Below are 13,587 nucleotides of genomic sequence, written 5' to 3'. Positions count from 1 at the left end.
ATGCTCCTTTCTCTCTCTCTCTCTCGCTCTTTTTGCTTATCTGCTGAGAAATTTTCCGCCTCCGGAGGGAGTGGGGTTGGGAAAGGCCAGCGAGAAGTACTGGACACGGAAACAGCAGGCCTATGCTCTAAAGACAACTTTTCTGTTTGGGCTGTGGGGTCTAAAGCCCTCAGAGGAGCCCCAGGTCCATGCAAGGAGAGCCATCGAGGCAACGTTCGGGGGATCCTGAGCTTTTTCACTCCCGCAACCCAGCACTCACCTACTTCCAAGCAGACCTTTCGCAGACTTCCGCACACATCCAGCCCGGACTACTCTTCCCAGAAGCCCCAGCACAAGGCTCCTATTTTCTCCAGACAGGAACCTCCCTCAGAATACTCAACTCTCAATGGCTCCACAGCCGGGAGAGAAGATGGGAGTAAAACGTCAGCATAGAGTTGCCATGGAGAAAGACAAGTTCTTGCTCACTCCTCTCCCCCCCTTCCCTGTCCTTTCTCGCAAATCTCTGGCTGTGCGTGCAGCAGTTACTCCCCTTGCAACCCTCTGGAGACAGGAAGGAAGCCTCCTGGTCCCTCGGTCTCCGTAGCTCTACTTGATTACCAGCTTCCCCACAAAACTCCTTGTTCTCACCACCAGTCTTGGAAGGTGATTGCTCGCCTTTTCGTGGATGTCGTAAAAGGATGTTAGAAAAACTTCCTCCCAGAAGCCTACTGTCGGAGCTACTTCCGGTTCTCGGATCCTGCTCGGGCAATGAATGACTCAAGCAGTTGCCATAGAGATGACGGAGTGGGGAATCCTAGAAGCATGTGACCATAGATTTAGAATTGAAAAGGGCAATAGCCACTATTCATAAGCTTGGTAGCTATACTTATCGTGTCTCCCTCCATTTCTGCAATCAGTTGCCAAATCCTGCTTTTCTGCCTTCACTGTATCTCTAGCAAATGACATCTTTTCACTACGCAGAAAGTCGCTAAAGTCACCACCCTGGTCCAGGTCCTAGTTAACTCTTGCCTGAACTTTTGCCATAAGTCTCCCTATCTCAAGTCTTTTCCTTTCTCGATAAAGGGAGTTTTCCTTAAAATAGTAAGCAGTATCTATCTCAGCAAGTATTATTTGTAATGGAGAGAAGCTGGATGCATGCCCAGTAAGATCAGGAGTAAAACAAAGATGTCCATTATCACCACTATTGTTCAATATTGTACTAGAAATGTTGGCTTTAGCAATAAGAAAAAAAAAAAAAAAGAATCAAAGGCATTAGAATAGGCACTGAGGAGATAAAATTATAACTCTTTGCAGATGATATAATGATATACTTAGAGAATCCTAGAAAATCATCCAAAAATCTACTGGAAACAATTCACAGCGTTAGCAAAGTTGCAGAATATAAAATAAATCCACACAAACCATCAGCATTTCTAGATATTACTGACAAAGCCCAGTAGCAAGGGATATTAAAAGAAATTCAATTTAAAATAACTATAGACAAAAGAGTGTTTGCCTGCCAAGACAAATCTAGGAACTATATGAACACAATTATAAAATTCTTTTCACACAAATATCAGATCTAAACAATTGGAAAAATATAAATTGCTCATGGGTAGACTAAGCTAATTATAATATAATGACAATTCTACCTAATTGGCCTACTGTTCAGTGCCATTATCAATCAAACTGCCAAAAAATTATTTTATAGAGATAAAAAAAATAACAAAATTCATCTAGAAGAACAAAAGGACAAGAATATCAAGGGAATTAATAAAAAAAAATTATAAAAGTTGGTAGCCTAGTGGTACCAGACCTAAAATTCTATTACAAAGCAGCAGTCATCAAAACCATTTGTTACTGGCTAAGAAATAGAGTGGTGGATCAGTGGAATAGGTTAGCTATACATGACACAATGATCAATGACCGTAGTAATCTATATACTATATACTTTTGTATATAATATATAGGAATAAGAATTCATTTTTTCATAAAAATTGCTGGGAAAACTGGAAAATAGTGTCAGAAATTTGATATAAACCTACATCTCACACCACATATCAAAATAAGGTCAAAATGGGTACATGATTTGGGTGTAAAGGATGATACCATAAGCAAATTAGGAGAGCAAGGGATAATTTACCTAATAGATCTTTGGAGAAGAGAGGAATTTATGACCAAACTAAAATTAGAGAACATTATGAAATGCAAAATAGACAAATTTGATTACATTAAATTAAAAAGGTTTTAAACAAACAAAATTAAAAGGGAAGTACAAAGCTGGGCCAGAAAAAAAAAAATTACAGCCAGTGTTTCTGATAAAGGTCTCATTCTAAAATATACTTATGATGATAGGATGGTATACTTAAAGAACTCCAAAGACTGCTAAAAAAAGCTATTAGAAATAATTCAGAACTTTAGCAAACTTGCAGGATACAAAATAAATCCACATAAATCCTCAGCATTTTTATACATTACCAACACAATCCAACAGCAAGAGATACAAAGAAAAAGTCCATTCAAAATAACGGTGGATAGTATAAAATATTTGGGAATATATCTACCAAAGGAAAGTCAGGAATTATATGAGCAAAATTACAGAACACTTGCCACAAAAATAAAGTCAGATTTAAATAATCGGAAAGCTATTAAGTGCTCTTAGATAGGCTGAGTGAATATAATCAAAATGACAATACTCCCTAAACTAATCTATTCATTTAGTGCTATACCAATCAGACTCCCAAGAAACTATTTTAATGACCTAGAAAAAATAACAACAAAATTCATATGGAAGAATAAAAGGTCGAGAATTTCAAGGGAAGTAATGAAAAAAAAAATCAAATGAAGGTGGCCTAGCTGTACTTGATCTAGAACTATATTATAAAGCAGCAGTCACCAAAACCATTTGGTATTGGCTAAGAAACAGACTAGCTGATCAGTGGAATAGGCTAGGTTCCCAGGGCAAGATAGTGAATAAAAATAGCAATCTAGTGTTTGACAAACCCAAAGATCCCAAATTTTGGGATAAGAATTCATTATTTGACAAAAACTGCTGGGAAAACTGGAAATTAGTATGGCAGAAACTAGGCATGGACCCACATTTAACACCACATACTAAGATTAGATCAAAATGGGTCCAAGATTTAGGCATAAAGAACGAAATCATAAATAAATTGGAGGAACAGGGGATGGTTTACCTCTCAGACTTGTGGAGGAGGAAGGAGTTTGTGTCCAAGGGAGAACTAGAGACCATTATTGATCACAAAATAGAACATTTTGATTACACCAAATTAAAAAGTTTCTGCACAAACAAAACTAATGCAAACAAGATTAGAAGGGAAGTAACAAATTGGGAAAACATTTTTACAGTTAAAGGTTCTGATAAAGGCCTCATCTCCAAAAATATACAGAGAACTGACTCTACTTAATAAGAAATCAAGCCATTCTCCAATTGATAAATGGTCAAAAGGATATGAACAGACAATTTTCAGATGATGAAATTGAAACTATTTCTACTCATATGAAAGAGTGCTCCAAATCACTATTGACCAGAGAAATGCAAATTAAGACAACTCTGAGATACCACTACACATCTGTCAGATTGGCTAAGATGACAGGAACAAATAATGATGAATGTTGGAAGGGATGTGGGAAAACTGGGACACTGATGCATTGTTGGTGGAGTTGTGAAAGAATCCAACCATTCTGGAGAGCAATCTGGAATTATGCCCCAAAAGTTATCAAAATGTGCATACCCTTTGATCTATCAGTGCTACTACTGGGCTTATATCCCAAGGAAATACTAAAGAAGGGAAAGGGACCTGTATGTGCCAAAATGTTTATGGCAGCTCTTTTTGTAGTGGCTAGAAACTGGAAAATGAACGGATGCCCATCAATTGGAGAATGGTTGGGTAAATTATGGTATATGAATGTTATGGAATATTATTGTTCTGTAAGAAATGACCAACAAGATGAATACAGAGAGGCTTGGAGAGACTTACATCAACTGATGCTGAGTGAAATGAGCAGAACTAGGAGATCACTATACACTTCAACAACAATACTGTATGAGGATGTATTCTGATGGATGTGGATATCTTCAACAAAGAGAAGAGCTAATCCAATTCCAATTGATCAATGATGGACAGAATCAGCTACACCCAGGAAAAGGAACACTGGGAAATGAGTGTAAACTGTTAGCATTTTTTGTTTTTCTCCCCAGGTTATTTTTTACCTTCCAAATCCAATTCTTCCTTTGCAACAACAACAAAATTCGGTTCTGCACATATATATTGTACCTAGGATATACTATAACACATTTAATATGTATGGGAATGCCTGCCATCTAGGGGAGGGGGTGGAGGGAAGGAGGGGAAAAATTCAGAACCGAAAGGAGTACAAGGGATAATGTTGTAAAAAATTACATATGCATATGTACTGTCAAAAAATGTTATAATTATAAAATTATTAAAAATAAATAGAAATAAAATATACTTATGTCAAATTTATAAGAATACAAGTCATTCCCCAATTGATAAATAATCACGAGATAGGAATAGTTTTCAGATGATGAAATTAAAGCCATTTATAGTCATTTGAAAAAATGCTCTAAATCACTATTGATTAGAGAAATGCAAATTAAAACAATTTTGGGGGTGGCTAAAATGACAGGAAAAGATGATAAATGTTGGAGGGGATGTGGAAAAAATGGAACACTAATGCATTATTGATGGACTTGTGAAATGATATTACCATTCTGGAAAGCAATTTGGAACTATGCTTAAGAGGCTATCAAATTGTACAAACCCTTTGATCCAGCAGTTATATTACTGGGTCTGTATCCCAAGGAAATCATAAAGGAGGGGAAAGGACCCACATGTGCAAAAATGGTTGTAGCAACTCTTTTTGTGGTAGCAAAGAATTGGAAAATGAGATGTCCACCAATTGGGAAAAATATTGATATTATATATCAAAATAGTGGAATATTGTTCTACAAAAAATGATGAACAAGCTGATTTTTGAAAGACTTGGAAAGATTTACATGAAATGCTGAGTGAAACAAGCAGAACAAGAAACACATTGAACACAGTTAACAGCAAGATTGTGTGATGATCAACTATGAAAGACTTGGTTCTTCTTAGTAGTTCAGTGATCCAAGGAAATTTCAGTAAACTTTGAATAGAAAACTATCTGCATCTAGAGAGAGAACTATGGAGATTGAATGTAAATCAACCTATGCTATGTGCATTTTTTTGTTTTTTGTTTTTTGTTTTCTCTCATGGTTTTTCCCTTTTGATTTTTCTCTCCCAACATGATTCATAATGACATGTGCATTTTAAAAAGTTAATATACATGTATAACCAGAAAAAAAAAAATGAAGGTGTCTCTTTTTTCTTCAAAAATCTATTCTGCATACAATTGAGAGGATGACTTTCCTAAACTATAGAAGTGACCATGTAATCTTCTTGTCCCATAAACTCCACTGGCTCCTTAATGACTCTTTGGATAAAATACAAGGTATTGTAAAAGTCAGTCCAGTTTTGACAGTAAAATCTAAACCTGCATTAAGACTTGCAGAACTTAAAAACAATTTTAGCTTTTAAAATCCTTTACAATTTGAAGATAACCTCCCTTTCCATAAATAATAATTATTAAACCAGATGTCTGAAACAATTTATCTGGTATCTTTCCAATAATATATTCATTAGAAAGTTAGGTAATAGCAGAATGCTATCTTGTACCTGCTAGGATGGCAAACATTTTTAAATGATTGTCATTTAAAATATCAGACTAATGCAAATAGCACACATATACACACTACAAACACACAGTGCATATATATATGTGCATACATATACATACTTATGTGGTATGGAAGGAGATTTGGAAAAAAAAATTGAAAACCATTCATATAACTTAATATATGACACAAGCATCACCTTCTACATAAAAAGCCTTCTCCCAAACCCCCACATCCCTCCAAATTTAAATTCTTTAAGGGTAGGGAGTATTTTATCACCTATCACAAACCTTTGGTACATGGTAGACATTTAATAAATACTTGTTTATATGAAGAATGCATAATTACGGCATAGCAATGTCATGGAATAGTATGGTGCCATAAATAATGTAAACTATGAAATATACAAGGAAAGGAAATAAAAATCATAACTATATATATATATACATATATATACGCTGATTACAATAATTTCTTCTTAAAAGGAAGGAAGAAGGAAAACAGGGTCAGATGAGGTGGAATATCATAGATGCTCGTAAACAAAAGAGAGTTAAATTTCTTTTGATTAAATTGTTGGGGGAATTGAGAGTTGGGTTCCTGTTTTGAGTGTTTTAAAATTTTGATCTCTGCATTATTATAGTTCTAACAAAAAGCTTGCGCAAAGTCAGAAAAGATAACTCACTGGGCAAATTTTTCATAAGTCAGTAAGGTATATTGGTAGAAATTTTTCAATTGCAATTAATTTGAATCCTTAGTTACTTGCTATCTAAAGTATAAAAATTATAAAACTATGGAATCCAGATCTGGATCTGAGGTTTTTTAGTTCAATTCCCAGCTGAAGAGGAATCTATGATTCCAGTTTCTGCTTAAAGACCTCCAGTTAGGGGAAACCCACTACCTTTCTACAGTAGAGTATATGTTCTTTGAAAGAAGAAACGTTAGTTTTGTTTTGGCAGTCCCAGATCTTTGTTCAGTGTCTTTCCCATAGTAGTTAATGACTATTGATCTGAAACAGCCATTCTATTTTTTTAGATAGTTGTAAAAAATTTTCTCATTTGAAGTACAAGTTTGTTCCTCTGCAAAATAAATCCCAATGCTCCTAGGTCTAATCCTCTGGGTCTAAGCAGAACAAGTCTAATATATCTTCCATGATGAAACTTAAAATATTTGAAGATATCACATCCTCTTTAAATCTTGTGTTTGGAAATTATTTCCTTTACCTAATAGCAAGTACTAAATATCTAGCTTGCCGTGCCTAGAAATTATTTATATTTGCCATATAGAAACCTCCATGTTTTCTGAAACTTATTTAAAAGGGACTGTTCAATTGTTAAAAGGGAAGAATACTGCAATCAAATTTCTTACCTATGCTCCCTACAGCAAATTTTGATTATGTCATACTGAATTACTAGAATACAAACTCCTTTATTGGGTGTTTATAGCTCTTCAGAATTGGATTATGGCCTATCTCTTGAGGCTTATCATATGTTGTGTCCTTTATACACACTGTAACCAAATTAGTTGAACTTGCTGTAAATGGCACGTCATCTTCCGTCTTTGAGCCTCTTTGTTAAGTCCTCTCCTCTACCTGGAATATACTCCCTCTTCATCTGTTTTTTAGAATTTCTATTTTTTAACCAGGCTTAGAACAAGTGTCATCTTCTACACAAAGCCCTTCTTGATTCTTCCAATTGTTCAGAACATCTCTCCTGAATTACTGAGTATTTTTTTTTAATTTACTTTCAATATAATCATTGTTTCCTCCAGTTTAACATACTGGTTTGAGATGTTTTTGTTTTGTATCTCCAGAGCCTGGTATGTTTTAAGCACTTAATAAATGTTCAATGAATGTTCTTAAAAAATCTATCATGCTTAACAAAAAAAACTTCTCAGTTTACCTGAGTCAGACTGTTCAGTTATCTGAAAGGTATTTAATTCGAACGCAATGATTATCATTCTCTTACTGGGAAATAACATACAACAATGACCATTTATGGGGAGTTCATTGCTTTATTGGTCATTGGTTTGTTCCCCTCAGCCACAAGGAGAATGAGTCCCAAAGAAAAGACCTTTACATTTTCAATAATATAACACATTATATCAGTACATAGTCATACATACATACATACTTAACTCTACAATCCATATGACATAATTATTATCAGCATATTTATAAACAAGCTCCATTCTGCATTTACTTCTCCACACTGGTATGTTTTTGGGTTTTTTTGATGATTTTTTGCTATGTATTTGTCACATGTATTGTTAATTGGCCCACACTAATTCCAAACTTTTGGAATCATCCAAAGCACTAGACATAAAATCTTGGAAGAAGTGTGAAATGATTATACTTTGTAACAGTTATAGATAGACCAAAGGACCAATTACAGGTATCTTCTTTTCCTTCTTCTTTCTCATATCTCATTTCTATATCTGATGTTTTTCTACCCAGTGGTGTAATTAAAGCATAAAAGGAGAATACAGTTAATGGAGCATGTTACATAGGCATTATCACTAACAAAATGTGTATTATTATAATACGCATAATGAATCCCTCAAAAGGGAAATTTAGTTTATTATTTTCTATCCAAGTCATTTAAATAAATAAACCAGTTATTTTATTTTCAAACAGAACACTTGTTTCCATTAAACATGTAGTTATAATTTCAGTGCTACTATATTTGCCCAATATATATTAATGAGCTGCTGAAAAATATAAAATCTTTAAAAATTATAAACAATAGTGGAGATGCTTTTTAACTTTAATTTTGAAGAATTTTTACAAAAGATTTTGGCAAGTTCTTTAAATCAGGTATTACCAATTTCTAAATTTTTATGGATCCAGACTCTTATCTCAATTCTATGTTTGGAAATAGCAGCTAAACTTATCCAAGTTTGACATGACACCCCAAATCCCAAAATTTATTTGTATTAGCAAGTAATTTTAATTTTGCTTTTATTTTTAATATTTTTAAGTTTTAAAATTTCAATTTATGTTGGGAAAAATACCTATTAAGCACAATTACATAGTTGTGTTTGTTACCTTTTTCTGATATTGAGCTAGATGGTGAATACTATTAAGTTATGGGTTCATTGTCAGTTATGGTTTAGACTAGATAGATCTCTCAGGTACTGAGACTTCTGAAATTCTGTGACAAAATTATTGAAATTCTCCTTACCCTAATTTTAAATGACAATAAGATGCCCAATCAATCATACTTCTTTGTGAAGATATTCTTGCCAGTATAATATAGATACAAAAGTCAGCTAATAAAGGGATTTTCTTAGACAGTACTGCAGATATACTGAAAAAGTCTTACTCTACAACCTTCCCTTTGCTAGATGATGATGATGATGCTATGACCACTTAGCATACCATCAGTTTGCTAAAATATACTGTCATATCATGTGATAATCTGATTTGGTAGCTTATTTTACACATACTTTTATTTTTTTTTTAAACTTAGAGACTTCATACTAACACCAGAAAGCATCTTATTCTTGTCAATGAGTGGTCTCTAAACTACATACTATTTACATTCTTACTAGCTTCAATCATAGTATGTCTATTTTCTAACCTGGAAGTCTTGTCCATTTCTTGACTCAATTATCTCTCATCCTAGATAATGGTGACTATCTATTCTTGGTACTCTCTGACTACTCTTCCTACAAGCCTGAATCTTAATATCAAAGTGTGATAATAAGAGAGACTGCTTGGTATTATAAATAAAGAATATTGGCTTTGAAATCTGATAAATATGAGTTCAAGTTCTATCTCTGACATATGCAAGTGACCATAGTTTGAATTGTAAATGTGCAGTGGAAAATGAAATCATAGATTCCGGACAAAATCAACAAGTGCTGAAAAATATGTCTTCAAACTTGTTGCTAGAATTTTTATGTTGTATTTTTAAAAATAAAAAGTACCCATCTTTTCAATGAATTACATTGTAGAACTCTTAGCTTCATTCTAAATAGTGGGAATTATCTAAGAAGGACAATTTTAGAGGAAAGGGCAAACAGTCATCTAGTTGACATGACAATGGAAATAAAATAAATTAACAGATTATTCTCAACAAGTGGGACTTAAAGGATGATTGCTTGAAGTAAATCTAGGATTCTCAAATGTCTGTTGGGAATGGCACTATACTATCACATACAGAAGAAATGGTGATTAATATTTCATATTCTCCACAGTGGCTTTTCTGATCTTCATTAGAGAATTTATGCCCACTAAAACTATACTGATTTCATCAAAAGGATCTTTTTCTATTGAGTCTTCTCTTCTGATGAAAAGGTTTTGTTTGCTTTTAGACATTCATGACACTGTTAGGATTTTTTCTTTATTGTGCCTTCTCTTATGTCTAAAAAGATTGGAACTTTGACTGAATGCTTTCCCACATTCATGACATATATAAGGTTTCTCCCCAGTGTGAATTCTCCGATGTTGAATAAGAATTGAGCTTCTGCTGAAAGCTTTTGCACATTCATCACATTCATAGGGTTTCTCTCCACTATGGATTCTCTGATGAAGAATAAGGGCTGAGCTTTGACTGAAATTTTTACCACATTCATCACATTTATACTGTTTTTTGCGAGAGGGATTTCCCTGCCTTCTTTTGAATCTGCCGTCACTTTCACAGGTTTCTCTACATTTTAAAACCTGAGGAACATTCATATTGAGGGTGCCAGGAATGCTACCATGTGACTCTACATCAGAAGAAAGTTGTTTTGGAGCCAGTTCTACATTTTCCACTCTGGTGTCATCAACTGAAACAACAAAAATAAAACACAATTATTATCCATTCTCTGTGCTGCAAGATGATCTAAATAAAATACAAATATTCTAGAAATAAATGGCTTGTAAAAAAAACAACCTGCAAAATGGTGCCACAGCATAAGACAGGGAAAGTGGAGGTTTCCTTTCGGTAGCAGACAATGGATTGAACATGGGAATAGATAGAGTAGTAAGTGGGTGATAAGAAGCATAGCAAAATAAAGTGTCAGGGTCTGAGATCAGGAACACAGGAAGACCTGTGTTCACATATGTCCTCAGACACTTACTAGCTATGCAACCCTGGCCAAGTCACTTAGCCCCGTTTTCATCAATTTCCTTTTTTGTAAAATGAATTGGAGAAGGAAATGGCAAACTATTTTACTATCTTTTCAAGAAAACCTCAAATGGGGTCAGACATGACTGAAAAAATAACTAGCAACTTAAACATAGGATAGCAAAAGATGAATGAGAGAGGTGAGAGATTTAAAAACCATGTAACCATTGAAATAAAACTAAAGCTGATTTTATTAAAAGGAAAAAACACAATAATAGATAAATTGGTTAATTTGATTTTATAAAAGGAAAAAAAAACCAAATTACTATATCAAAAATGAAAAGGGTAAATTCACCACCAATGGAGATAAAATTAAACCTATTATTAGGAACTATTTTACTAAACTATGTCAAAAAAAAAAAAAAAAAAAAGCAAAACAAAACCCAAAAAACAAAAACACCTAACAAATCTAAGTGACATAGATAAATATTTACAAAAATATAAATTATCCAGATTCAAAGAAAGGGAAGTAGAATGCTTAAATTCTTATACTAGAAAAAGAAACTGAACAAGTCACAAATGAGCTATGTATGAAAAAATTTCCAGGTACAGATGGATTCATAAATGAATTTTACCAAATATTTAAAAAACAATTAATTTCAGTACTTTGTAAACTATTTGGAAAAATAGGCAAAGAAAGAGTTCTTCCAAATTTCTTGTATGACTCAAATATGGTGCTGATATTACAGAACTAATTTATTTAATGAATATTGATGCAAAAATTTAAATAAAAGACTATATCATACAGATTATATACTATATATATAGGAGTGGGTTCATTATTAGGAAAACTATCAGCATAACTGACCATGTCAATCACAATACTAACAGAAATCATGTGATTATCTCAATAGAGGCAAAAAAAAAGCTTTTAACTAAATACAAAACCCATTCATTCCTATTAAAAATATTAGAGAACTCAGAAATAAATGGAGCTTTCCTTAAAATAATTAGTAGCATTATTTAAAACCATTGGTATTATTTCTGTAATGCAGATAGATTAGAAGACTTCTCAATAAGCTGAGAGATGAAACAAAGATACCCATTATCATCATCACTATTATTAAATACTATACTTGAAAAACTTGCTATAGCAATAAGAGAAGAAAAAGAAATTGAAGGAATTAGAGTAGGCATTGAGGGAATGAAACAATCTTTAATGTAGATGATATGGTGGTACCCTTGGAGAATCCTAGAGAGTCAATTAAAAATTAATTGAAATCATTAACAGCAAAGTTGTAGAATATAAAATAAAATCATATAAATCATCAGCATTTTTGTATACTACCAAGGTCCAGCTGCAAGAGAAAGAGAAATTTTATAAGCAATATAAAGTACTTGGGAATCTGCCTACCAAGACACATCCAGAAACCATATGAACACAATTACAAAGCATTTCACACACAATAATGTCAGATAAATGGAAAAATATCTAAGCTGAACCAATATAATAAAAATGACAATTCTACATAAATTAATTTACTTATTCAGTACCATGACAATCAAACTATCAACAAATTAATAACAAAATAATAATATATGACAAAAATAATAATTAACTTCATCTCGAAGAACAAAGGGTCAACAGCATCAAGAAAATTAATGAAAAAAAAAAGAGAAAAAGAAGGTGGCCTACAAGTACTACATCTTCCAAGTGGTTATCATCAAAACAATCTGGTACTGGCTAAGAAATAGTGAGACAGATTAGGTATATTATACATAATAGTAAAATGACCATAATAATCCAGTGTTTGCTAAATCCAAAGATCCAAATTTTGGAGATAAGAACTTACAATTTAGAAAAACTAAAACAGTTTGGCAGAAATTAAGTATAGAAGACGGGATGTCTATCAACTGGGAAAGGGCTGAACAAGTTGTAACATATAATTGTGATGGAATACTATTGTGTTATAAAAAATGACAAGCAACAAAGTTTCAGAAAAACCTGGAAACACATATAATTTGATACAAAGTGAAGTGAGCAGAAGTAGGAGATCATTGTAAACAATAATAGCACTATTACATGGTGATCAATTGTGAATAACTTTGCTATTCTCAGAAATACAATGATACAAGACAATTCCAAAGTACTTATAATGAAAAATGTTATTTACTTCCAGAGAAAGAACCAATGGGAGTCTGAATGCAGATAGAAGCATATTTTTTAAAATGTTCTTAAACTTTTTTACATTTTCTTTAAACTATGTTTTCTTTTTAACAAAGCTGATATATTTTGCAGTGACTGTAACTTGTATAAACTATATAATATTGTTTGTTTTCTCAAGGAGGACAGCCAGGAAAATGGGAATGAGAGGATTTGGAATTCAATATTTTGTTTTGTTTTGTTTTCCCAGTAAAATTTATTTATTGAGTTCTTTTTTTTTTTTTTTAAAGCTTTTTATTTTTTCAAACATATACATGGATAATTTTGCAACATTAACCCTTGCAAAATCTCGTGTTCCAGTTTTTCCCCCCTTCTCCCACTTCCCTCCCCTAAATGGCAAGTAGTCTAATATATGTTAAACATGGTAGAACTATATGTTAAATCCAATATATGCATACATATTTATATAATTATCTTGTTGTACAAGAAAAATCAAATCAGAAAAAAATGAAGAAAATAAAATGCAAGCAGACAACAATAAAAAGAATGAGAATGCTATGTTGTGAACCATACTCAATATTTTAAAAAATTAATGCTAGAAAGTGGTTTTTTATATATAATTGGAAAAAATATAAAAATTTAAAAAAATATTT

General features: G+C 32.8%; 2 protein-coding genes across 8 annotated transcripts in view; both read right to left on the bottom strand.

Moving 5' to 3' along the window:
* LOC141541022 (zinc finger protein 24-like) overlaps window positions 1-713 on the bottom strand; it is a 67,426-nt gene extending 66,713 nt beyond the window's left edge. For 2 of the 5 annotated variants that reach the window (XM_074265080.1, XM_074265081.1), the window contains exon 1: window positions 260-713. The gene's annotated coding sequence lies outside the window, so the exon portion shown is untranslated. The remainder of the gene's footprint in view (window positions 1-259) is intronic. The other 3 variants (XM_074265082.1, XM_074265083.1, XM_074265079.1) reach the window with 3 other exon arrangements.
* Window positions 714-7,709: 6,996 nt separating this feature from the next.
* The window catches only part of ZNF396 (zinc finger protein 396), a 42,660-nt gene continuing 36,782 nt past the window's right edge, over window positions 7,710-13,587 (bottom strand). For all 3 annotated transcript variants that reach the window (XM_074265087.1, XM_074265085.1, XM_074265086.1), the window contains exon 4: window positions 7,710-10,489. In XM_074265087.1, coding sequence (XP_074121188.1) covers window positions 10,038-10,489 — 452 coding nt within the window. In that variant the 3' untranslated portion in view covers window positions 7,710-10,037. The remainder of the gene's footprint in view (window positions 10,490-13,587) is intronic.

This window comes from Sminthopsis crassicaudata, chromosome 4 (genome assembly GCF_048593235.1).
Source record: "Sminthopsis crassicaudata isolate SCR6 chromosome 4, ASM4859323v1, whole genome shotgun sequence".
In the NCBI taxonomy this organism is placed as follows: domain Eukaryota; kingdom Metazoa; phylum Chordata; class Mammalia; order Dasyuromorphia; family Dasyuridae; genus Sminthopsis; species Sminthopsis crassicaudata.
The sequence above is the reverse complement of the archived record's forward strand: the minus strand, read 5'-3'. Positions and strand labels throughout refer to the sequence as shown.